General features: G+C 41.4%; 1 protein-coding gene across 2 annotated transcripts in view; it reads left to right on the forward strand.

Annotated features, from left to right (window-relative positions):
* Positions 1–776: 776 nt before the first annotated feature.
* fbln1 (fibulin 1) overlaps positions 777–23,775 on the forward strand; it is a 32,058-nt gene continuing 9,059 nt past the window's right edge. Inside the window, exons 1-16 of one of the 2 annotated variants that reach the window (XM_026175304.1) lie at positions 777–1,143; positions 5,040–5,148; positions 6,770–6,899; positions 10,080–10,221; positions 10,677–10,736; positions 10,827–10,913; positions 11,088–11,225; positions 11,325–11,462; positions 12,375–12,518; positions 12,617–12,742; positions 12,921–13,046; positions 13,700–13,819; positions 14,297–14,428; positions 14,545–14,668; positions 19,179–19,324; positions 20,967–21,107. In XM_026175304.1, the coding sequence (XP_026031089.1) occupies positions 1,089–1,143; positions 5,040–5,148; positions 6,770–6,899; positions 10,080–10,221; positions 10,677–10,736; positions 10,827–10,913; positions 11,088–11,225; positions 11,325–11,462; positions 12,375–12,518; positions 12,617–12,742; positions 12,921–13,046; positions 13,700–13,819; positions 14,297–14,428; positions 14,545–14,668; positions 19,179–19,324; positions 20,967–21,107 (1,918 nt within the window). In that variant the 5' untranslated portion in view covers positions 777–1,088. Of the gene's footprint in view, positions 1,144–5,039; positions 5,149–6,769; positions 6,900–10,079; positions 10,222–10,676; positions 10,737–10,826; positions 10,914–11,087; positions 11,226–11,324; positions 11,463–12,374; positions 12,519–12,616; positions 12,743–12,920; positions 13,047–13,699; positions 13,820–14,296; positions 14,429–14,544; positions 14,669–15,448; positions 16,564–19,178; positions 19,325–20,966; positions 21,108–23,775 lie in introns of those variants that run through there. The other variant, XM_026175305.1, reaches the window with a different exon arrangement.

Below are 23,775 nucleotides of genomic sequence, written 5' to 3' on the forward strand. Positions count from 1 at the left end.
TTGCAGAGGGTCTTAGTTGGTACAAAATGTTTATAAAGCACTATATCAATTATTTCTCCACTTCTTGCCAGTTCTGGTAGACGTGTGTGAGTGCATGCGTCTGTGGCTTGTTTATATGTAGCCACTTTTCACAGCTCGTGATCACTTTGACTGATGTTGATTGCACACATGTGGCACACTTAGGGAAGATTGAATTCATTCACATTACTATAGAAAATTAAGCTTTATAGTAGGACTGCAGGGACCTGTGACACTGCTGTGAAGATACAATATTAAGGGTGGGATGGGTTGGGAGGCGGGGGTGTCACAGAGCCAGGTCTTAGGTCTCTGTAAGTGCACCAAACTCAGAAATAACAGCGAATAACAGCAGTTAGTGGTAGTGAAAATATTTATTTATTTTTTATTCCCCTTATTTCCTCAGAGGAATCCAAAAGGTTTCAAGGCTTACAGTCTGGACATAGCCACAACACATTTTTAAAATACCCCCAAACCAGCTCCAGATGTTGGGTAATCACTACAGTCATTAGTCACAGGCAGAAATACTCTGCTCTGCCATTGATGGAAGTGCAGTTTCCATGTGTGAGCGCACACTTCACGGTACAGTAGCCCGGAGATGACTGCGAGTCCCATCTCCAGAGGCAGTTTTTCAGATGTTGCTTCAGGACACTTAACAACAACAACAACAACAAAGGATCTGCAATAGGAGGTATTTTAAAACGACAGCTCTTTTGTACACTCGCTAAAATATACTATCTGTAAATTATATATTGTAATCATAAACTCTAACTGCGATGTGGTTTGAAATAAGCCACACAAACAAGATAAGCAGTAAGTGTGCGCCTGTGGCCCTCAGCCCGCCCCTCGCGGTGCCGTAATTAGACGCTCATTCCTTCAGTCAAGCTGCAACTGCGACTCTCAGCTCCATCAAATCCACTTCTTTTCCCAGTCTAGCTTCTTCTTCTTCATCTTTTTTTAAGGAGCACTGCAGCTTTTTCACACATCCCCGCGGAACAACCAGCATCGGAAAGTCCACCTCGTCCACGTCTGTTTCTCTCCAGTTTTTGATACTTTGAGTCTCACCTCTTTCAATGGCTTTGCGCGTAGCGCTGCTCTTCTCTCTGTTCGGAGTTCTTCTTGGCCAAGGTAAGCGTGAGAAGCTGGGTATCACTGCTGCTAGGTGAGCCAAGCAGTGGGACTGTGCATGTGACAGTGATTTGGATGAATAGCGCATATTGCATGACAGCTTCACTTTAAAGTACTCAAAGTAAGAAGCAGACAGATAACAGGCTAAAGGGTGATACTTGGGGAAGTGATGCATTTGTCTGGGGGCTAGTTGGGGCATGTGATGAAAGCAAAGTTTGCAAAGGTGGGTGCTTCAAAGTGTTGCAGGTCTTTATTAAAATTGCTAAGGCTCGAACATCTCAAATTAAAAGATTGAAACTATTGTTTAGAATCATTGTTTTTCCTCTGTTACGGATTCAAATATTGATATTGGGGATGGATACAAGAGGAAAAACCACAATAACAACACTGGTCCGGCCGGGTTGAGTCAAACAATGATTTTAATGATCACACGCGTGGGAGATGGACACCGTACGCAGACAGCATCCGATCTCAAAATGGTGGAGCATTGATCAACCTCTTATAGCCTCTAGTGGCCCCCACCTATTCATAAAAGCCTAAACATTCACATGCTTTCTCTCACACAGCGCCTAAGCTACGACCTTGGCTCCCTGTTTATCTGCTCCTGCTGAGATGGGGCAGAAAACTCCAGTATGTTCTGTTCTCTTCTAATCAGACAAATAAGGCGATGACTTTCTGCGAACAGTATTTCTTATAACTCAGCAGTATAATGCATCATAAAACAATGTCATTCATTCACAATAAATCAGCAGTCTAATATAATGCAAATCAGTTTAACAAATGCAATAGTTACCACCTTCTTCTAATTCAGGAGAATAATGCAAACTAAAACTACATAATAATTCACAAACTTTAATTAGAGGTCTAACATGGCATAAAATAATATTATAATCCCACACCTCTTTCTTTTTTTATTACCACTTACAATGTACAATAAGTAGCAGTGTGACCATATAAAGTGCCATCTAAACCATTTTCCAACTTTTGTGCACTGCATCAACAAAACCCACAACTATAGAACTTTACAGTTAACCTTTTCTACCTTTAACTCTCTCACTACTGTGTTTTATTTAGTTACACTGTGGAGTGGAATCACTCCATTCCATGAAGTGATGATATGTTACCCCACATGGAGAGTGTTAAAATGTAGTTTCACACCAGTTGTGAAGCAAAAGTCATCCCTGCCTGAGGTTTCTTCACTCTCTGCCCTGCAAGTCAAAGGCCGAGTGCTGGTATGCTGCGATGCTATGTAAGAGCAACCAGTATCTCACCAGGGCAGGGTGGTCCTAGACAGAAGGGTGAGATTGAGCCTCACAGCAGGGTCACCAAATCATAAGACTAGCCGTGTCTTAAAAAGCCCAGTGTGCTGTGGTCACACACGGGGCAATTTCACAGTCAGCAGGGGGACCTTTCTCTCAGCTGCCTTCTCTGTAGGAGGTTGTGTTGCAGGTCTTTCTGCAGATCTGCTGGGTATCAGCTCAACCAACTGCATAACCAAATGCATTCCAGATAGATAAGCTCGACTTTGGTTTCAGCCTTTTGTATATATCAGTAAGATTGGAAGAAGCTTCCACATGTCAGCTTTGAGTGGTGCCTATGAAAGAGATGCACACTTCTATGTTGTGATGTCTGTCTGAGGCCAGCTCCTCTGTGTAGGCGGGGCTCCACGAGTAGGCTCATTATGCTCATTATGCCTTGTTTACATGAGGCGTCTAGACGCAGACAAGACATGTGCTGCTCTGCCAAGACAGAATGGCCCTCACAGCTACAACATCATCCAAAATGGAAATTAGCCCTCTCCAGACAGACAATGCACCGAGGAGACTGAGAATTATGGCAGGCTGTATCTAAACCAGAGCACAGCTGTGCCTGGTTTGCTTCTTCTTCTTCTTCTTCTTTTTTGATAAAAGACAAGAAGCCATGCAGTTTTAAAGCACTTCTGGTCTTTCAATCTTAGGTTTTCAAGTCAGCAGACAGCGGTAGCAAAGGAATGAGTCAGTGATGCCTAGTGGGTTAGAGTTAGTTATCAGCAGAACGCTACTGTGAGGGGAAAAGTCCAGAACAGATCGCTGGGGGAAGTTTAGAATAAGTGACCAACTGTTCCTGGCATTTAAAATGCACTGACTAAGCTAAGAAAGAGCTTAGGATTAGTTCATTTTTATGGACTCTGGACACCTCTTGGATGCCTTTCCAGTTCTAATACAAATCATGTGTTTTGACAAGATGGTGTCAGTTACTGGAAGTGGTAAAAAAACCCCAAAACATTACACATATGCACAGGGGTACACACATTTAAATAGGATTCTTTATTGTTAATAAACATCCATATTTTCAGCCTCTTGTGAGCACAGTTTTGCTTTCCTAGCTTTTTTGGAAAACCCCGTTGTTACTTACACATTCAGAAAACAAATTAAGTCAGTGAGCGAGAGACAGAGACAGAGAGAGAGAGAGGCTGGGGGAGCCTGCTTGGTAGGTCCATGTGAAAAGCTTTTAAAATGTCATCTCATTTCATCCAGCTGCTACAAGGTTTATTGGCCAGAGAATACTGTGATGTGCCAGACTTCCAGAAGTCAGTAGTGAGTCAGCTAATGTGCCTGTCTACCAATAAATCCTATATCCATATTCGCTCCTTTCTGCCAGGTTAAACCTCCTTTCTGTAGTAGGAATGGGCACAGTTGTTTTTTCCTGTAACCTCGCTTACTTTCTTAAAGAAACAGACAACAATCAAAACGTGTCATTTTTTAAAGAACTCTTTCTTGTGTTATTGTTATGCTTCTCCTCATATTAGTTCTAGATTTTAAGCGGGACTTATAGAAACTTGTGATGAACCTGAGAAATGAAGTTTTACAGCAGCTCTTGCGTTGTGTTTCCACGAGGTTTACCAGTGTGCAGACTGTTTGTGATAACAACTATTCCCGCTTTCGCCTCAGCTTGACTAGTTTGATTTAATGGTCATAATAAAACATTCCTCCTGCACCTCTGGGAGAGGGCAGCAAATCTATAAAACTGTGGACTGCAATTCCGGACACTTGTCCTCCCTCCCTACCTGCCTAATCTAACTTATTATCTGATCTTGCTTACTCCTGCTAGACGCAGATGGTTCTGTTTGAGGTATTTCACAATCACTATTCTGGATAATTCAATATTTGTTTTCTCTTTTTCCTCTCAGGGGGGAAATAACGATGATTAATGTCAATTTTGTAGACCGATCTTGGTTTGAGACACAGGCAACAAAAAAACTGGAAAAAAAGCCCAAGACGTGGATCTGCCAAAGCTATTTCACGTTTGGCATATAACACACTAACCACAGGCAAACGAATGTGCTTGATGTGATTGTTACGGCTGATTGTTTAGAGAGTCGAAGCATTCCAAACTCTCTAATCCACATGAATAAACAGCCAGATTACCACAGAGTTGGTCGCGCTCCAGTCAAAAGGCCTCATGTGGTTCTGCAAAAACATATCCATCATTCATTGTCTTTGGCAAAAAACAAACAAAAAAATCTCTCAAGGCTTTTTTTCATATCGTTAAACAGACTCTGAATTTTGTTTATTTGCTATACAATTTGTCTTGGGTCACAATAGCAGGATTGTCTTTTGTTTAGGAAAGAGAGACAAAAAAACAGATCATCATTGCTCAATTAATAAAAACTGTTTGGTCTTGCTGAAAGACAAATGCTCATCGGATAAATGTTGCTCATTCCCCTCAAATGATGCTCAGAAGTTTGCCATCTGATATATATTTGAGGCACAGTGTGTTTAGGCACTTGATGTGTGTGTGTGTGTGTGTGTGTGTGTGTGTGTGTGTGTAGGCAGGCAGGTGGCCAGCACTATAATGTGGGGCCTGTTGTGATTCACCTGTACATGCAAAGGTAAAAACAATGTTGTTTTTAATAGGAGCAGAACAAATCTCAATGGAGGACTGCTGTAAAAATGGGCAAAAGCATGGCACCGATCATGAAGACTGTGCATCCCTGCCCCTTATCTCTGAGTCAACCACATGCAGGTAAGCCGCTGCTGACTGCTACCTTCCTCTGTTATGTTTAAGTGTGGTAGTTTATAGACTTCCAAGCTGTTAAATGCTGCATTTCTTAAAATCATATTTTCTATCCATGGTACTGGGCCCAAGTGATTTGGCATGTGCTGGATATTAAGGAAATGTCTAAATGCCCTTAATATGAGATCACTTTACCTTACTCCCATAAATCTCTAGGCACATTATTCACTTCACGTGAGAGCAGGAAGCGCTAATAGTGATGGGATAATAACACGTCTGCTGGTAACCATAGAAGGTGTGCTACCACAGGTTCAGGGCCTATAAGCCAAACTGATGGCAAACACATTTGCCATAGCCACTGTAAGTGATTCCAAATTTGTCTAAATTATAGTGTGAGGAGTGGAGAGGAAAAGGGGCAGGGATTTGTGGGGGTAGCAGGGTAATATTTAGGGGTGGAAAAAGGTGAGGGGGGTCAGAAGAGGGGCTGTTTCAAAACCCAGGAAATACCTTAGAGGTGAAATCCGACATAGAGGGAGGGAATAACAGGAAATCTGAGAGATTACTTCAGACACCAACGTAAGAAGAAAGAAAAAAAAACAGGAGAAAAATGGTAAAAGGAAAACAGGAGCACGCTACTGTGCCCTTAAAAGGTTCTGCAGAGGAGGTGTGTACTTTGTTGTGACTTTCGGATCTCGAGTGGTTTATGTGGAAAGAGGTTTCTGGTAAGAGATGATAAAAAAAACTTGGTTTGTTATGTTTTTTTGTCTTGTAAAACTGCAGGGAGACAGAGATCCAGACCAGGGAGGAACAGTCAACCTCCCCTCCGCTCCCTTAACTGATTGGGCAGACAGTTAGACAATACAACGAAATCTGATCTGAACAGAAACATTAAGTAAAACATATTTTTATGATAACACTCTTTTGTCAGATTGGGCTGGCTGCTTCCCAGTACTGCTTTTCCCAATTAAACAGCTATTGTCATTTTTTAAATGATTCTTGCAGAAAATTTGTGTTATGCTAATCCCTAAGGGGATCTCAGAGGTGAAGGTCAATTACGATACATCCTGTATCAAGATGTTACTCATTTTATGGTTATGGCTATTTCTCAAATCCTAACTGTGTCACCAAATTCTTAAGAAATGCAGACTGATTCTGTCCCGGTGATGTCATTGTGGCTGCAAGTAAACTACAGATACTGGCAAATGTTAGTCAGCCGATTAGGGCCCCTGCTGTTCTGCTTTTTTTGTTTGTTGTTTTTATAGGGTGTGTATGTAGGATGAGGTTTGTTTTAGTGATTTTGCTCTGCAAAAGAATATGGAGATATTTTTGGACAAATGTGCAGCTCGGGACTAAAATCTTTGGTTTAACTTCTTGGGTGTTAAACAATCTGAACAGACCTCAGAGAGCTGTCAGCATTGCAAACACAATGTCCATCGTTGAGCTCATTCTAGACATACTCAGCCCAGTCATTCGTCAGTTTTCAGTGTGACATGAGATCCCCTTTAGGCTCGCCTCGGGCCAATTTTAATGAGCTGCACTTCTAAGACAGATTTTCTTTGCCGTAAGCCAATTATTGATAGAGCGGAGAGTAAATGCACCACCTGTATTTTGTGTTTTTTCTTGCTGACAGGATAGTGCAGGAGCAGTGCTGTGTAACAGTGCTCGAGGATAAAATGTGCACCAATGGTATCAACATTGCCAAAGACCAGGGGGCCTGCGATTCTTTATTCACCAACACCTGCGACACCAAGACTACAAAGGTGTGTTTGTATGAGTGTATATGAGTGTTTTGCTAATAGAAATGACAAAACAGAAAAGTAAATCACCAAAAAACTTCTTTCACCACTTTGTTGGACGATGATTATGGCAAGTGATTGATGAGAGCAGTGTTGTACATCTCTATGTGTGTGGGTGTGTGTGGGAGTGTGTGTGTGTTGTGCAGCAGGATGAGGCATGTCACTGTAGGGAGGAATGAAACTTGTTGCTAGATTATAAATTAAACTGTGACTGTGGAATATTTCACCAGCCCATATCCAAGCACTAAGCACCTTTCAGATTTGAAATGCTTCTTAACCAAACTCAGGCAAATTCTTGCCTTTATTTTCATTCTATATGTACTATATACACAGTATATACAGTGTTTTTGGCAAAAAATCTTGAATCACCCTTGGTTTCCTTATGTTTTGCTTCCAAGAAGCCAGACTTTCTTGTAATTTTAAGTCCCTTTTCCATTAGTAGCTACTCAGGTTGGCACGCCACGGTTTGCAGGGTTTTCCATTAGATGGAAGTACCTGGTACCAGGACTTTTTTAGTAGCGATTCCTCTGGGGATCCAAGCGATCTGAGCAATCCAAAAATGTGACATCAACAGATTGCATGCCACCGACTGGCTGGTCAGTGGTGTGACTCGATGAGTAATGAGGGTGTCTCCTTCAGGAAAATCAAAACCACCACTAAAGTCAACCTTTAGAAACAAAAGGACCAAAACAGTGAAGATGATTAGGCATAGCTATTGCACCAAACATCAACATTATAGAGAAATGTTCCCATTTGTTTTAAATTGAAATAAATAGTCATTTAATGGGGTTACAATCCAATATAACCTCATTATTAGTGAGCTTTATAACTAGCATGAAAATTTGTACTTTTACACAAAACTAGGCTTGTGTAAGTTCTGCTTCCATCTTTGATTACAGATTTAAATGTGTTCTTTTTCTCACCTTCATTAGTTCCCTTTAACTGGTTTTATGTCTTTCAGAAGTATTTTGATAAATTACTTAATAAAGAAATTGGTCTAGAATTTCTATCCTTTAACAGTTTAGTTGTGATCTACTATATACTGCATAGAAGCTTTTAAAGGTGTTGTAGCCCCACACAGCCACCGCATGCTACAAATATGCTTTAAAATAAAATTAGCAGCGTAGCTCTGATGAGGGAAAATGAGCCAACCTTAACACATAACCAAAGCTGATTACTTTCCATATTTACCAGAACCTCTTCTATGCTGGCAAACATCAGCTGCTCTGTGTTCCTCTCTCTGCTGCTGCTGCTGGCATGGCTGCCAGCATGCTATGATGATGCACTTACAAAAATAATTTTCTCTACAGTGCTTTCAAGTTGTTTTACAAAGTTTCTCCTGTCACACCCTTTTTGTGAAATTAAAATGCTTAAAATCTGGAGCATCTTTAGTAGCGCGAAAACAATATGAGAATAACACCACCACGGGGTTGCAACACATAACAACAATGCTCAGTGGCTAGTGGAGCTAAGAGAAGACCACAGCAACTTCCCTGAACAGGATCCAGTAACCATCACAGCGGCAGACATCCAAGAAAGAGTCTCAAGCATGAAGCGTTAGACAGTACCTGGCCCTGACATGAGTCACACTTACGGGCTAAAGAAAGTAACTGTAACTCTATGAGCATCTGGCAGCACAAATGAACCAAGTGGCTGGCATAGTATACAGGAATATCTCTGCCGATTATGGCCTGGAAGTCCCGAGGTCAAAATAGGTCACGTCCCCAAGGATGATTGAGAAATGCATTGACAAACTGGTGATGACTAACCAACCGGACATAGTAGCCGTGGACACGAAGAGAAAGACAGCTGTGGACCTTCCCAACATCAGGAAGAAGGAACACGAGAAGCTTGAGAAAAATATGCACATTTTCAAATATGCTTAAAATCTCTAGGTGCTTACATAGTGTGAAAATATGTCTCAAATGTGCAAAACTCCACAAACACTCCACAAAAATCATTTACTTGATATGGAGGACGTCAGATTGACAAGAAAGAAATCAGGACTGTGGGTGGCTTATTCAATAACTCCGAACTTCTTCAAATAATCTGTGTGTTCTCAAGGAAAAAGCACGACGATGCGAGATGGACAGAACAAAATGTACGTTTAAATGATAAATAATGACAATATCTGTGAAAATAATGTTGTACTTTCTCTAAGCAGTCAGAGAGAAGAAAAGGGGATTTGCTTCAATGTGCTGTCTGGATAAGGTTTATGTTTTCAATTTAGAAACTACATTATTGTGTTTTGTAAGATTTGCAGTGATGATAGCAGAATGCTGTATTGATGTTTCACATATGAAACTAATAAAAAGGCCACTTACTCTAAGCAAGCATGGGAGAAGCAAGAAAAAGCTGCACAAAAACAAGATATAAAGCAGTTGTGTGTGCGAACTGTTCAGGAGTGTGTTTGTGTGCTTGTTGTGAGTGGTTTACACTAAAAGAGTCCTAAGAACAAAACGTTTTCTAGCAGTCAAGGCCACACAGGCATATACCCACACATAAACAAGCACACACAAACAAACACAGAGAGTAGCAGTCAGCCACTACTGGTACACAACTCTTACAGTTGCTCTCCTTAGCATGTGTTCAGTCTTGCAGTCGCTACAAACGCTGCACGTGTGCACCACCGCACACACAGTCAGATTCCAGCTGCATAACCAAATTGCCAAAACATGCCCATCTGTCACACTCCCCACCTTTCTTGTCCATAACTGACATTACCGGGCTGTCATAATGATTGACTGAGCATGCATTAAGGAGAGGGGGGTTGATGTCATCTCATCACTGTCTCCCTCTGTGTTCTCTTTTTCTAACTGACTGACTGCCTTTCTGGTCCCGTCTGAAGCCTGCCAGTTGGCGTATCGTCTCAAAAAAGCTCCTTTTCTGTCTGTCTGGTTGATTGAGAGCTTGGCTGTCTGTCTAAAGCAACTTATTCTCAGCTGTCACTTTAAAAGGCTGTCTCACTTCTTTAACCAACCAGCATACCAACCCTCTGTCAGCTATTCTTTGTTTTTGTTTTACCTCTGCTGGTACACAATATCCTGAAAAGATCTGTATTTTGTTTTCTTTCAATTATTTGCACATTTTTCATGTCTATCCTTCTAAGTTCTCTAATACTGTGTTGTATGCTGTTTTCGATAGATGTGCTGTGACTGTTGTACTCTGGGTAAAACAGCCCATGAGCTTGGCCTACCCTGTGACCACAACCTATCTGTTGGCCATCAGTGCAATCTGGTGTCCCGGGCCTGCTGTGTGGAAGGAGCCACAGCGCATCAGAGAGAACGTGGGTAAAAAATGTGATCCTGCAGGAGGCAGTTTCTTTTATTGTTTTTTTTTTTAAATAAAACAAACAAAATATGTAATTTAAAGTAGAGTGGGCATAAAAAAGTGGATTAAAGTAAGTGAAAACCTATGCAAGTCAACAAAATAATTAGAAGTAGAACTAGGAGGACTACTGGTGTCAAACATAAGACTACATCGCCCCCTAGTGGACGCTTATGGTCATCGCATGCTCATTTTCTTAGCTCATAATATAAAGCAGCTTAGGTTCAGCTACTGAGCATTAATGTGGAAATGGGTAAGATTCAGCATGCTGATTATGAGCTTTTGGACTGGATAAAATAAGAATTTAATGACCATCAAAGTCAGAAGTTCACTAGTAACACAATGTTGTGCCAAATGATTTCATGCATAAGGTATGAAAGCATGAATAAGCATGCTTTTTTCTCTCTCTTGCAGTGCCTAACAAGGACGAGACAACTGAAAATGGAGATTCAGCATTAAATAATCAGTGCAATGGTAAAGCACAATAAAAGCTAACAATTGTGATTTCTGCACTTGCGTTAAAAAGCGCGGATCAGATATTAATGTTTCTGTGGTGCCTCTCAGGGAAGTGTGCTCATCGCTGTGTGGGGAATGACACTTGTGCCTGTTTCAAAGGCTATAAACTCAAACCAGATGGAAAGAGCTGTGAGGGTAAGCTCCTTTTGTATTGTTATATATATGTAATGATTTCAGTCTTATATTTTAATATCAGGACTGTTTTTGGTGATAAAGAAAATACTTTTCTACTAGAAAAGACTAACACAACAGAGCCTCAGCAGGAGACATGTGATGTATTCCTTTACTGTCTGTCCTGTTTTTTCGCAGACATCAACGAGTGTTTGGTGGGAGCCAGCAACTGTCGGGGAGGAGAGCGTTGCATCAACACAGAGGGCTCGTTCCGTTGCCAGAGAGAAGTCAGCTGTGGAACAGGATATGAGCTCACTGACAGCAACAACTGCAAAGGTCTCTGCTGTTTGTAGGGAGACATTGATCTGCTGTATTTTTTTTGGCTGCTATTCATAGCGTGTTGACAGGCAATTCTTCTGTGATGTCTTCATCCAGATATTGATGAGTGTGAGACCGGTATCCATAACTGTGGACCGCAGTTTCAATGCCAAAACACCCAGGGGTCGTTCCGTTGTCTGCCCAAAGTTCAGTGTGGATCTGGCTTTATCCAGGATGCTCTTGGAAACTGTATTGGTAAGCATTAGCACCAAAAGATTTATTGTGGCCAAGCATCCCATACAGAGCTCCGCTGCCATTTATGATCTTTACTTGAGCACTTGTAAGGATATTGAGATTCTTAAATTGCTTCCCTCAAAATGTCCTCATATTAATGTAAATTTCAAAATATTTAACAATATGATGACTGGCATATGCTCTTTAATAAATTAACATCATTAAGACTTCTGTTCTTGAAGCCTTAAGTCAGTTAAATTTCCAGCTATGTAGTTAGACTTAGGTCTTTTTGGGGCTCGCTATTAAACTCAAACCTGTCCTCATCATTGTGGTCAAATTTGATTTATCAATTATTTATTTTATTGACTTAAATTAAAAAAAAATGTTTTTTGCTCATCATGCAATAAATTACCTGGTGTAAGGTTAATCACTGCCATCATTACATTGATTGAGAGGAGCCAAATTATAGACAGAGGACTAATTAGGAAACAAGACCAGGTTAAATCAAGGCAATCAGGGCCTCATTACACGAGAAGACAAACAGCTGAAAGGAATGACACACACAAGGAATAGAAATGATCCAATTAAAATAGGAACTGAAAAAGAAGACAAGTCAAGGAAACAAAGACAGATACGACTTACATATCTATACTATTGCTAATATATATTGTAATATATCTATATCACTAAAGCACTTCTGGATGGATGCAAACTGCATTTCGTTGCCCTGTACCTGTGCATGTGCAATGACAATAAAGTTGAATTCTATTCTATTCTATTCTATTCTATTCTATATATGGGTCACAAAAAGAAGGAATTGATCATGTAACAATATAAGACATGATAAGAAAAAAATATAACAGAAACTGTGGAACATCAGGGCATTTTTAAAATTTAGAGTAACATCTGTGTCATCTGTGCTCCTGTTTTCAGATATAAATGAATGTGTTAGCCAGACAGGTCCATGCAACAGGGGGCAGATCTGTGTCAACACAGTGGGCTCGTACACTTGCCAGAGGAACTCGGTTAACTGCGGTCGAGGATACCACCTCAATGAAGAGGGCACACGCTGCGTTGGTACGGAAGAGCTCATCATACCTACATGCAAAGTGTCTTACTAGCCTACCTGCGGTGGATATCATGGTGTTCTCTGTCGCTTGCACCCCTGCTTACAGATATCGATGAGTGTAAGACTACTGAAAACGTCTGTGGAGGTCATGCGTGCCTCAACATGTTGGGGTCTTACCGATGTGAGTGTGAAGCTGGCTACATGTTCAATAGCATCACTCGGCTTTGTGAAGGTAAACTGTTTTTCTTTTTCTTTTGCTTTGCGTTCTTACGTTGGTAGCTAAATCCAAGTGTATCCTGAGCATGTAAATGCCCACAGCATGTATGTGTGTGTACTACTTCTAGTTAAAATAAGCATTGAAGTCACAATTTCAGCTTCTTACTTTGTCAGTTTTGGACTTTTTGTCTTAGATGTCAATGAATGCAGGCATTACCCTGGTCGTCTGTGTGCTCATAAGTGTGAGAACACTTTGGGATCCTACAAATGTAGCTGCACTACAGGCTTCATGTTAGCTGCTGACGGCAGAAATTGTGATGGTAAGACAATCAAGTAATTTGGGAGACTTTATAGAGCCTAGATACTGTTGACTAGACAGAGTTTATGTGGGCGGATGTGGATCTGGTAATCAGAATCTTTGTGGATCAATCTCCTGCTCCCCATGCATTCCTAAATGCGTTTTTGCCCCCGATGCATCTAACGGAGTGTTGGTCTGAATGTCAGATTCTTTTTTTTTTTTAAAGAAGAAAGGTGCCATATAGTATAAGGGACAGTCAATAACATGTCTCCCCTCTGACTTACACAATAGAAATCCTGCATGATCTGACATCCCAGTGTTAATGTTTTTCCTGTATCATAATAATACTGGTCCAGGATCAGGGAAGCATTCAGTTGCAATGTTGATCCTGGACTAACATTATTATGGTAATGCTGGAACAAGACCAACAAAGAGATAACCGATACACCTAGATACCCCTGTGTACACTGGGGTACACTTTCAAGTCTAACTTAAGAAATATGTTGCTGTATATCTTCAGCCTACGTAGCATTTTACCAGTCATCAATCTAGGAGTCATATTTTTTAGGTAGCTTTCATAGTTACTTGTTCTTTATCCATAAATAGGTAAATATTGCATTACAGACACATGCACGCATACATTTTGATGCTAACTTTGATACTTTCTCTGTGCAGATTTGAACGAGTGTGAGAGCACCCCATGTAGTCAAGAGTGCGCCAATGTGTACGGTTCCTACCAGTGTTACTGCCGCCGTGGCTACCAGCTCAGTGACCTAGATGGCACTACTTGTGAAGGTAAAGTTGAAGCATGTGAACTGCAACTGATACTCAGTTTAATTCAGTTGACATTTTATTGTGTAGCACCAAATCACAACCTCGAGGCACATTGTAAGGTAAAGACCCTACAATAAAAGAAGGATAGCAGAAAAAAACAGAAAAAAGCCTTATAATCAGATGACCTCCTATTAGCAAGCACTTGGCGATGGTGAGAAGGAAAAACTCCCTTTTAACAGGAAGAAACATCTGCCAGAACCCAGGGCGGCCATCTGCTGTGACGAGTTGGGGGTATTAGCCGAATTTCCACAAATAGGAACATTCAAACATGCAGATCAGCCTTGAATTTTTCTAGACATGACCTGACAGAGACGTATGTGAGAACGCTAATGTGTGGCACATATGGATCAGACATTAATGGTGGTTGGCCATCCTTATTATGTGTATATAAATAAAATGAATGTGTTACAAATTCACCTTTTTCTTTGACGTTTCCAGATATAGATGAATGTGCCCTGCCCACCGGAGGTCACATTTGCTCCTACCGCTGTCACAACACGCCTGGCAGTTTCCACTGTTCCTGCCCCGTCAATGGCTACACCTTGGCGGTAAACGGGCGCAGCTGCCAGGGTGAGCTCTCTGTAATGTCATGTTGCAGTCATGTGGCGTTTGTTGGAGGCCCTTTTTCCCCAGCTTTGGGAAAAAAATCATGTTAGTGACTTTTAAGACCCTTTTTTGTCTTTCAGATATTGATGAATGTGTGACAGGAAGCCATACGTGCACAGAGAATCAAAGCTGCTTCAATGTACAGGGAGGATTCAGATGCCTGTCTTTCGAGTGTCCGAACAATTACAGACGGGTCGGAGAGACGTGAGTATTTGAACTGGTGCAGATTCTTTGCTGAGCAGGGACATGTTTATGAACAGGCATAACTATGATTGTGTTGTCTGTGTTACGACAGAATTAAATTGAATGAGTTTACCCCTATTACACATTAAAACAAATTCGTAAAAATATAGTAAATTTCACATTTTTTTCGTGTATTTTTTTAACCACATATTTAATTTTAGCATTTATCAATTACTATTTATGGACCATCACCATTTAAAAAAAAAAAAAAAAGGCATAAAATAACCAATTGCCAGGACATTTTCTGTTTTGTTACATAGTTTCATGCAACACTCAAAGAACACGGTCTGTGCTCCATATAGTTAAATTTGAAACAGTCACCATCTAAAGAGCTTTAAGTTTACATATCAGGCTTTTTAAAGCACTCCTGGTTTGTATATGGATCAGAGCCCCTGCATGTCCAGTATGCTCAATGCTGGAATGATTTCAGTATGAATCTGGCTGTAGCATGTTTTGCTGTTTCCGAGTGATGACATGCACATGGGTGTTTTTCAGTTTAATTTTGGCGCACATGACGATGACAATGTGTACACCCACACCCTTGTTTGGAGGCACCCAGTGACAGAACGTTTTGCATGATCCTAAAGAGGGCACTATAACTGAAAGTGATAATTCCTTTCTCTGCATGCCATGCACGGCAAATGAAATTTTCACCTGATCTCCCTTTCTCTTTCTCTCTTTTTGCCCGTTTTGTTCCGTCTTGTCCCGTCCTGCCTCCGATCTCTTTTTTTTCTTTTGCAGTCGATGCGAACGCTTGCTTTGCAATGAGTCTGTCCAGTGCCTGACCATGCCCCTGAGAATAACCTACTACTACCTCACCTTCCCCACCAACATCCCCATCTTCACCACCATCTTCCGCATGGGCCCCTCCCACACCGTGCCTGGCGATGACATCCACATTGCTATCACAGCTGGCAACGAGGGCGGCTTCTTCAGAACTGAGCAGATGCCCACTGGTGGTGTGATGTCAGTGGCAAAGCTCATCAACAAGCCAGAGGACTTTGAGCTGTCTCTGGAACTGAGGCTGCGCCGCTATGGCACAATCACTACATACCTGGCTAAAGTGCTGGTGTTTGTTACCCAGGAGGAGCCCAGAGTACCTTATAATCCCCTACTAGAATAAACAAAAGGGATTCATAGGTTTGCACAAGTTTTTACCCCCTTAAAATGGATGTGGCATATTAACTTAATCTCACTAAGAAATCAGAAAAATTGCAAAATGCATCCAAGAGTAAAGGATGGTGATGCAATATAGCCTGCTATATATTAATGATTACACAAGTTAAGTATAGTTAGAGCATGTACAGGTAAAAATATAATTCAAATTTTCATGAGTTTCTGGCAAGTGCAGGCCTTTCAGGGCTACTGCTGGTCCAAAACTATGGTACCGCTGTCCCCTTTATCTTGTCTGCTATTGAGGCTTTTTTCTACTACAGTTTTTTAAATGAATGAACTCAAATACTACTCTGTCTCCTAATAAATGCACATTAAACATGGCACATTATTTTTTTAATGACACTGTAAAATACATTAATCAGAAGGAAAAACAATCACAATTTGTAGTTGTATAGCATTACACACAATAAAGCTTTTGTTTTAAACAAAAAAACATGGATTATTATTCAGGAGTTTATATTAGGACCAACAGAATGCATCTTTTTAGGTGAGGCATTGTCAAAGAAGCCACTGTAGGTGGCGTTCTAGGTCAGTGTAACTCTCAAAATGGTAACAACCCAAGTCTGCCGACAACTGAGTGTAATTTGATGATGGTTGCATGATAAAGTCTGACATTTTGCAGTATTTTATGGTTTATGTGCTGGATGAACAGTTTTCTATTAAAACTGCAATAGAAATAACACATGTTCAAGTTAAAACCAGTGTTTGATAATGGTGCTTTGTGGGGTTTAATCAAATACAGCAAAGGGAGCAGTTGGAATGTGAGGCTAAGTCACAGATGGAGGCATGAAGATTTCCCCTCACAAAGTTTCATATTACTATTATTCCAGTAGTTTCAGAACATTGCGTATATTCTGTTTTGTCATTAAAAAAAAAGTTCTTCAATTACAAGAAAGTGTTTTAGTATTTTAAACATTTTAGTGCTAAACAGCATTTATTAATGTTATTAGATGCCATTAAAGTTAATTTTCTTGTTTTTTTTTTAAAGGGTTTCCTGCATTATATCTGCAAACATATGTGCAAACCAGGCTGTATTTTTGTCTTTAACATTGGCTTAAAAAAACCTGTTAAAAATCGCAAACAGCAAAACCTTCAGTCACTAACTACACGTAATATATAAAGTACTTAGAGTGACTCCACTCCTTCAAATTCCAGTAAGCCAGACTGACACCAGACTTTGCATTGTTACTCCTGCTTCCCAAATGTCACTTACCATTACCAGTGATTTTTTTCGTGCACATCTCTTTAGCTCCCGTTGCACAGATTTCCACTGCATACTGCGGGTGCAAACCCCAACACAGACAGACAATTCCAAATGAAGGCTGAGTAAGTGACATGAGAAGAGATGCAGTGGGAAAGGAGAGGGGAAATGTGCACCAGCGGAGATTATAAATAGCTTGACATGCTGTGAGGGTGCTGCCTGAGCGGCTGTGGCTTTTAATAACTGTAAATGCAGATTTCTCAGGTTCCTCCTGTCCCGAACGTTTGGGCTAGTAAGGATGCACTTGGTCCCTGTTGGGGATAGCCTTAAAATAAGAGTCTAGTGGCGTACAGGAGTTTTTTCCTCCCCTTTTGACATTGAGTTATGGGGCTCTGGGCTCTGGCCGGTGGTCTGAACAATTTGCGGTACAGCAACATCACCGCGCACAAAATGAATGATGCCCTGCAGTGTTTGTGTTGGGGCGTTATCAATGTGCTGACTATAAATAATAATTACCAAAAAAATAAAAGGCCCTACACTTGACCAGAAGACTTTCATCCAAAAAAGTCTGTTTTTCTTTCTGGTCTGAGAATATTGGGGTTTTTTTCTCCTGGGCTGGGCCACGTGAGGCATGGGGACATGGAGAAGGCGCGCATATGTTCATGTGTGTCCAAGTGTGTGTGCATGAAATAAATGCACACATATTCACAAATGAAGACGTAGAAGTTTTTTTTGTTTTTACACTGAACTGTAATTACATTGAGCTGATGCCTCTGCTTTGAAGAGCCCATCTGAGTGTAAAAGGGTTAGGGTTGGGGGGGGGGGCAGTTCACTCTAGGTCATTGTCTTCTCATAAATTTACTCTCTACCCCAACAGCTTTCACCTCATCCTCTAGAGCCCCACTTGGGTCTTTCTGCAGCTCAGGCCGTGGTATTATAAACTAGGAGAACATTTTGTGGGTTTGGCCCAGAGCAGAGCAAAACCTGGACCCGCCGCTAATTGCTAATTACAAGCCCCTACCCAGTGGTGGCTTGACTTTTTGTCAGGGGCTTCTCTCCTCGCTCTCCATGAAAGGAGCCCTGCAACCCAAGCTTGGGCTTGAGCTTTGAGCTGCAGCAGATAGGTCCCCCGAGGAGCGCCAGAGATCCACGGGCATGACTCACAGTGTGGCTATATGGCTGCCATGCACATTAACTGGACTTATACATGACAACATGGATGTTTTCATAACCCAGTGTAACCGTGTACTGACTTGCCTCCTTTGTTAAACTCAAGCAAGGCTCAGCTTGAGTTTAACATCTTGAATGTCATAATCAAGGCTTTTATTTTGTTTCAAAAGTTCCCAAATGATCACAAGTTTTCAAACTCTTGATTTATGGGGTTGCTAATGCCTTAGAAACCTCTCTAAAAAAGCTGTCTTATGTAGCAGACAGGTAGTTAATAGTGATGTTTCAGGTGGCGTTAGCTTTAGGAGCCAGTAGAGGCACTCCAATCCCTCCGACCTGTCACTGATTAGTCTGTGGAATAAACAAAGCCCTAAATAATAGGATGAGAGCTGCCCTGGGGAGAGGCTGGGGAGTTGTCTAGTCATGTGGCTTACAATTTAGGAGTCTTTTAGAACACTCCCTTTCCCCATAAATCCTCCTCAAGAGATTATCTGATGTGAAGCCGGGGATGCTCTGCAAATCCAAATATTTTCCTGAGCAGGTTGTGGATCATTCTGTAAATGTAGTAATTCATTTCCCACACAGCTTGAAATAGTGGATCAGAAAGACATCAATGACAGCACAAGTCTCCACAAGCTACAAAGTTTGACTGTGGCATGAGCCTTAGCCATTGTTGGTTTATTATTCTTCCAAACCACATAGAATTTGAAGAATTTGATTGTTTTCTTGTGCCGAGCGCTACATTCAGTGCCCCTTCTGCCTCATTCAAATAGTGTTTGTGCAACAGCATCGCGCTGCCCTGATTTGTTCTAAGGTGGTTAGCTTTAAGCAAGCAGAACCTAAAAGGTCAGAGGCTGTGCATGTTTTCTTTTCCAATTATTTTTTGTTTTGTTTTTGGTGGGTAAGTATGTTTGTTCACTTCTTCAGAGCGGCGAGGCTTGAACGGTCTGAAGTTGTTCGCTGTGTAAAGTCCTGTCAGCCCAATAACATCGCCTGCGTTCTGGACCCCACGCACTCAGTGTCACACACCTTCATTTCCCTGCCTACTTTCAGAGAACTACCAAGGCCTGAGGGTAGGTACACGACTATTTGAATAGTCACACAAAAGGTACATAATCAAGTAAATAAAGCACTAAACACAAGAGGGGTTTTTTCTATTTAAAGAAAAAGGTTTTCAATGTGCCGATATCTTGTGGTCTCTGAAGCTAAGCGGTTGGCTGCTGTTTTATATACATATCTTCTTATTATTTTCATTCAGCATGTGTCCAAACCTCTTAACTGTCTCCAAACTGCTCAACCCGAGCTGTCTCTCTAATGTACTCATTTCTAATTCTGTCCTCCCTGCTCACTACCAACGCATTAGCATTTACAGTCCTGCCACATCCAGTTTGGCCTCCTGTCTTTTTGTTAAAGTCGCCATCACCAAAATATACATCATTTGGTAAACCATTCTTTTCATCTTTGCTGCTATTCTTCTGTCACAAAATTACCCCTGACACTTGTCTCCACCATGCCTCCCCTCTTCTCTTCATCTCTCATCTGCACTGTGCATTGGGTTGGACTGTGCATTGGCATTTAAACTCCACCTAAAATCTACCTTCACAATCTCCACTCCTTGCCTGTTCCCTTTTACACCTGTCTCCCTCTCATTCACACACATGTACTCTACTTCTACTGACTTTCATTTCCTCCTCCTCTCCTGTTTCATATATGTCACACAGATAGACAGTTGCCTCGGTCATAATAATAATAAAAAAAGACCTTAGCAGGTCTTTCAATCCAACCTCAGATGAACAACAACACATGCAGTACATTTGATTTAACAGCATGTGGCTGCTACTTACATGTATACCCTCTTAATTCCTTAGTTTTTCACTGCTTCTGCATTTTGGATTAATTTTTATGGAATATAATGATTAATATGTCAAGTGTTTTTGTTCATATCATGTTGTTCTTGAATGATTTTAACACCTATTCTAAACCAGATGATTTAAAAAAAAAAATTAATATTATGTCTTGATACACTAAACTGTCAGAGGTGCTTTTTCTTTTTACCATGACTATAAATTTTTTTCTGGACTGGAAGAATTCCTTTAGCATCACCAAGTTTAAAAAATGTTTATCTTTCTTTCCAAATCTCATCTTTTTTTCAGTGTCATTCTTCTTCTTCTTCTTCTTCTTCTTCTTCTTCTTCTTCTTCTTCTTCTTCTTCTTCTTCTTCTTCTTATTATTATTATTATTATCTTAATTTTATCTGCTTTAATCTCTGAGCTCCCATCAACTGCTTTCTGTACAGTTGCCAGAATCCGTACGGCTGCCTCTGACACCCAAATGAGCTTTTCCATGAAGTCCTCAGTGGAAGACAGTTTTAGCTGGCTTTCCCCAGAGAACTGCTGCCACATATGTAACAACTGTAATCATTTGCAGGTTGCGACAGCTGATAAGCATCTTTTGGCTGTCATGCAGTGTGTGTTTCAGACACAGCCGTTCTCAGTGTCACTTCTTGTCATTCCTCATATGTCCTGAATTGGAGTGTAAAGAACTAGTGCTAAAAATCCTTAAGGTTTCTCTGACTATCACGAACACAAGCACTGTCATCACATACTTTATTGTATTTCTTTAAAAAAAAATTAAATTCAGAAAAAACAACAGTTGGGACCGGCTTTGCACAGCAATCCCACTGTCTTAACTTCTTCTCCCTGAATAATTCATCAGAGATCGTCTTCCTGAGAACAACAGTGCCAGCCTACGGGTCCTATAACTTCGGGAGTTACGATGTCAAGTTTGACATCCTGGAGGGCAACGTGGACAACGCCTTCGACATCATCAAGCGAGTGGAGAATGGGCTGTATGTGGGTGAGTACAGGGTATTTTTTGCTTGTCTGGGTGAACCAATAGCACATTCAGACAAGAGTGACTTTAACGTGTAACACATACCACCCGATGGTCTCTGTGACTGGAAATTGCATTTTCTTTTTGACAAAGGAGGTGGTTTTTCTGACCTCATCTCATTTTGAAATATATATATCTATTTTACAACAAATCAAACGCACATGTGTGCATTTAAAAAGTGCAAGAACAAAACAGCACAAAAATATATTCACGATGAATGTATTGACATAAGTACATCTGACGCAGCTTGTTATGGTCGTTGCAGCGTGGTGGCATCATGTAGCTGTCATCGTCTTCACGGGGGCTCCTCGTGTCTCTGTGCTCGGCGAGCTGTCCTCTGAGTGGCTCTCTGAGACAGACAAAGGCCTGTTTCTGCCTGACCAAATATTTGGCATCGGTTTTCACAGTCTTGTGGTTAAGCAAAGTACCATTTAATTCACTTATCCATGGCTATGCTTATCCCAAAGATCATTATTTTCCACAATAAGTTATGGTGGCCTGAACGTGCAAGAATAGAGGGCATAAATCTACATTTGTGTGTTCGTATGCATGTGTGCATGATTAATTGCTGTTGACAGGCAATTCATCATAACTACCTGGTCAGTAGCTGCCACTATGCACAAAAAAAAAAAAAAGGATTTGCACTGTTTCAAGTAGGAGCAGCAGATACCATCTCCAGCGGTGTGTAACAACAACAGATGTTTGGGTAGAAGCCATTGGTATACTTTAGTGTGGTGGTGACCCAAGGCTACTGGTGGTGTCTGTAGAGGAGCAGAACTGAGCCTTGGCTGAGGGAGGATGAGGGCGTTCTCAGCCCTGAGATGACACATTGTTGGACCTGCTTAGGTGTTTTTGTTTAGTTGGTGTGTTGAGATGCAGGCAGGGTTGGTAGATGAAGTATAGTTTCTTCCTTTTCTCCTTGTTCTTCTTCTCCGAGTGATGGATGAAGGGATGGCTTGTCAGTATGCACATCTGTCTTTAAAGAATTAAAGGGAGGGAAGGAGGAGGAGAGAGTGTGTGGCTGTCACTGGTTAAGGCCAGACTGGTGCGAGCACGCAAGTGTTCCTCTTTCATGCACTTGCAGAAACAGATGTGTACTTATCAAATACACCCAAAGACATGGGAGAGAAAAAAAAACAGTTTATCACCAGCAATAACTCACATAAATTCCTGTAAAACCAATTATAATTATATTGCACTGTCTTGCGAGTGGTGTATTTTTCTTGGAATGCACAACGGTGTAATTCTACATGAACGATAAGCTCTGTTTTGTAATGTGTCATCCACTGTGCACGTCTGTGTGCATGTGTATAAAGAGGGTTTAGGAGAAATTCCCTGTTTATAGCGGTGCTCATTTGCAGGGGCAGCGTGTGTTTGCGCGAGGGAGAGCAAAGAGAGCAAAAGAGTATGGAGAGAAAGACAAAGCGAGAGACTGCAGTTCAGTCAAAGAGGCCGGGAGAGAGAAAATATGTGCAGAAGTAATCCTGGGCGCTGTGCTTCATGTGGTTAAATGTATTGTTCCATTTCCCTGCACTAGGCCTCAGTGTCTCGCCGAGCATTAGAGCACTTAAACTGACGACCACATGAAAGGCCTGTTTGTGAGGAGCCACTTCTCTCCCAAACCCATTGGATGCTTATTGGATGCAGCTCTTGCATGTTAGCACCAGTTGCCCATCACGTATCCAAATTGAGGCCCTGCGCACTGGAGCCTTTGGTCACTGACTACTTGCTGTGAAGTGTGGCGTCCATGGTGTGATGAAGGCCCTCTTGGTTTTATTTAGTGGGTTGTGCTGCTGGTGCTTTGGCTCGCAGATGCAGCTGTTGCATAACCATTGTGAGGCTAGCTGACGTGTCACTTAAGGAAGCTTAGTTTCCAGTATCTCCAGTGTGTCTCCAACAGTGGTATTACAGCTTGGTGGGATGTGAAGAGTAGCAGACATTGAGGCTCCACTAATGAACAAGTGTGTGAACTCAAACTGACTTCGGTCATTATTTTTGGCCACTTTTTGTGTTATTGAACGGGACAAAAGAGGCAATTAGCAGTCCACAGAATCTGTTGCTAACTCGAAAAAAAGTGATTCTTAAAAAGGTCTGATTGGCTGCTGCTCTTTTCCCTTTCACTCCCTATTTTAAAACCCATCAACTTTAAAAGCGCGCACATGCATGTGGTGTAGCCGTAGACATATGCACGGACGCATACACGCGCAAGCACACACACGCACATGTACAGCACTGGCTGAGAACACACCACAATGTAAGAACCACACCGCTCTTTCATAGTTCCCGGTCATCCATCACTGGCTTCAACAGCTCTGTCACATCTGGATAACAACCCTGATGCATCTGTGCAAACAAAGACATCCCTCAGCACTTGGAAAACATAATCACAACCAATCAGACGTGGACAAATTCCCAGGATGACCACAGCAGTAGCGCAACAGCGACCACACAAAGAAACATCTCTTCAGGTAGACAAACACCAGATTCTCCAAAGTGTTTTATTTGTCACCCGTCAAAAAGTGTTGGAAGCAGTCATTGATTTTGATTAGGGGCAGGTTGTTTGAGTCGGGTTGATGACGGGGTGATTGACTCTGGCAGTCAGCGGGAGGGTAGATGAATCCTGCTTTTAAAA

Source organism: Astatotilapia calliptera, chromosome 7 (genome assembly GCF_900246225.1).
Source record: "Astatotilapia calliptera chromosome 7, fAstCal1.2, whole genome shotgun sequence".
Taxonomy (NCBI): Eukaryota; Metazoa; Chordata; class Actinopteri; order Cichliformes; family Cichlidae; genus Astatotilapia; species Astatotilapia calliptera.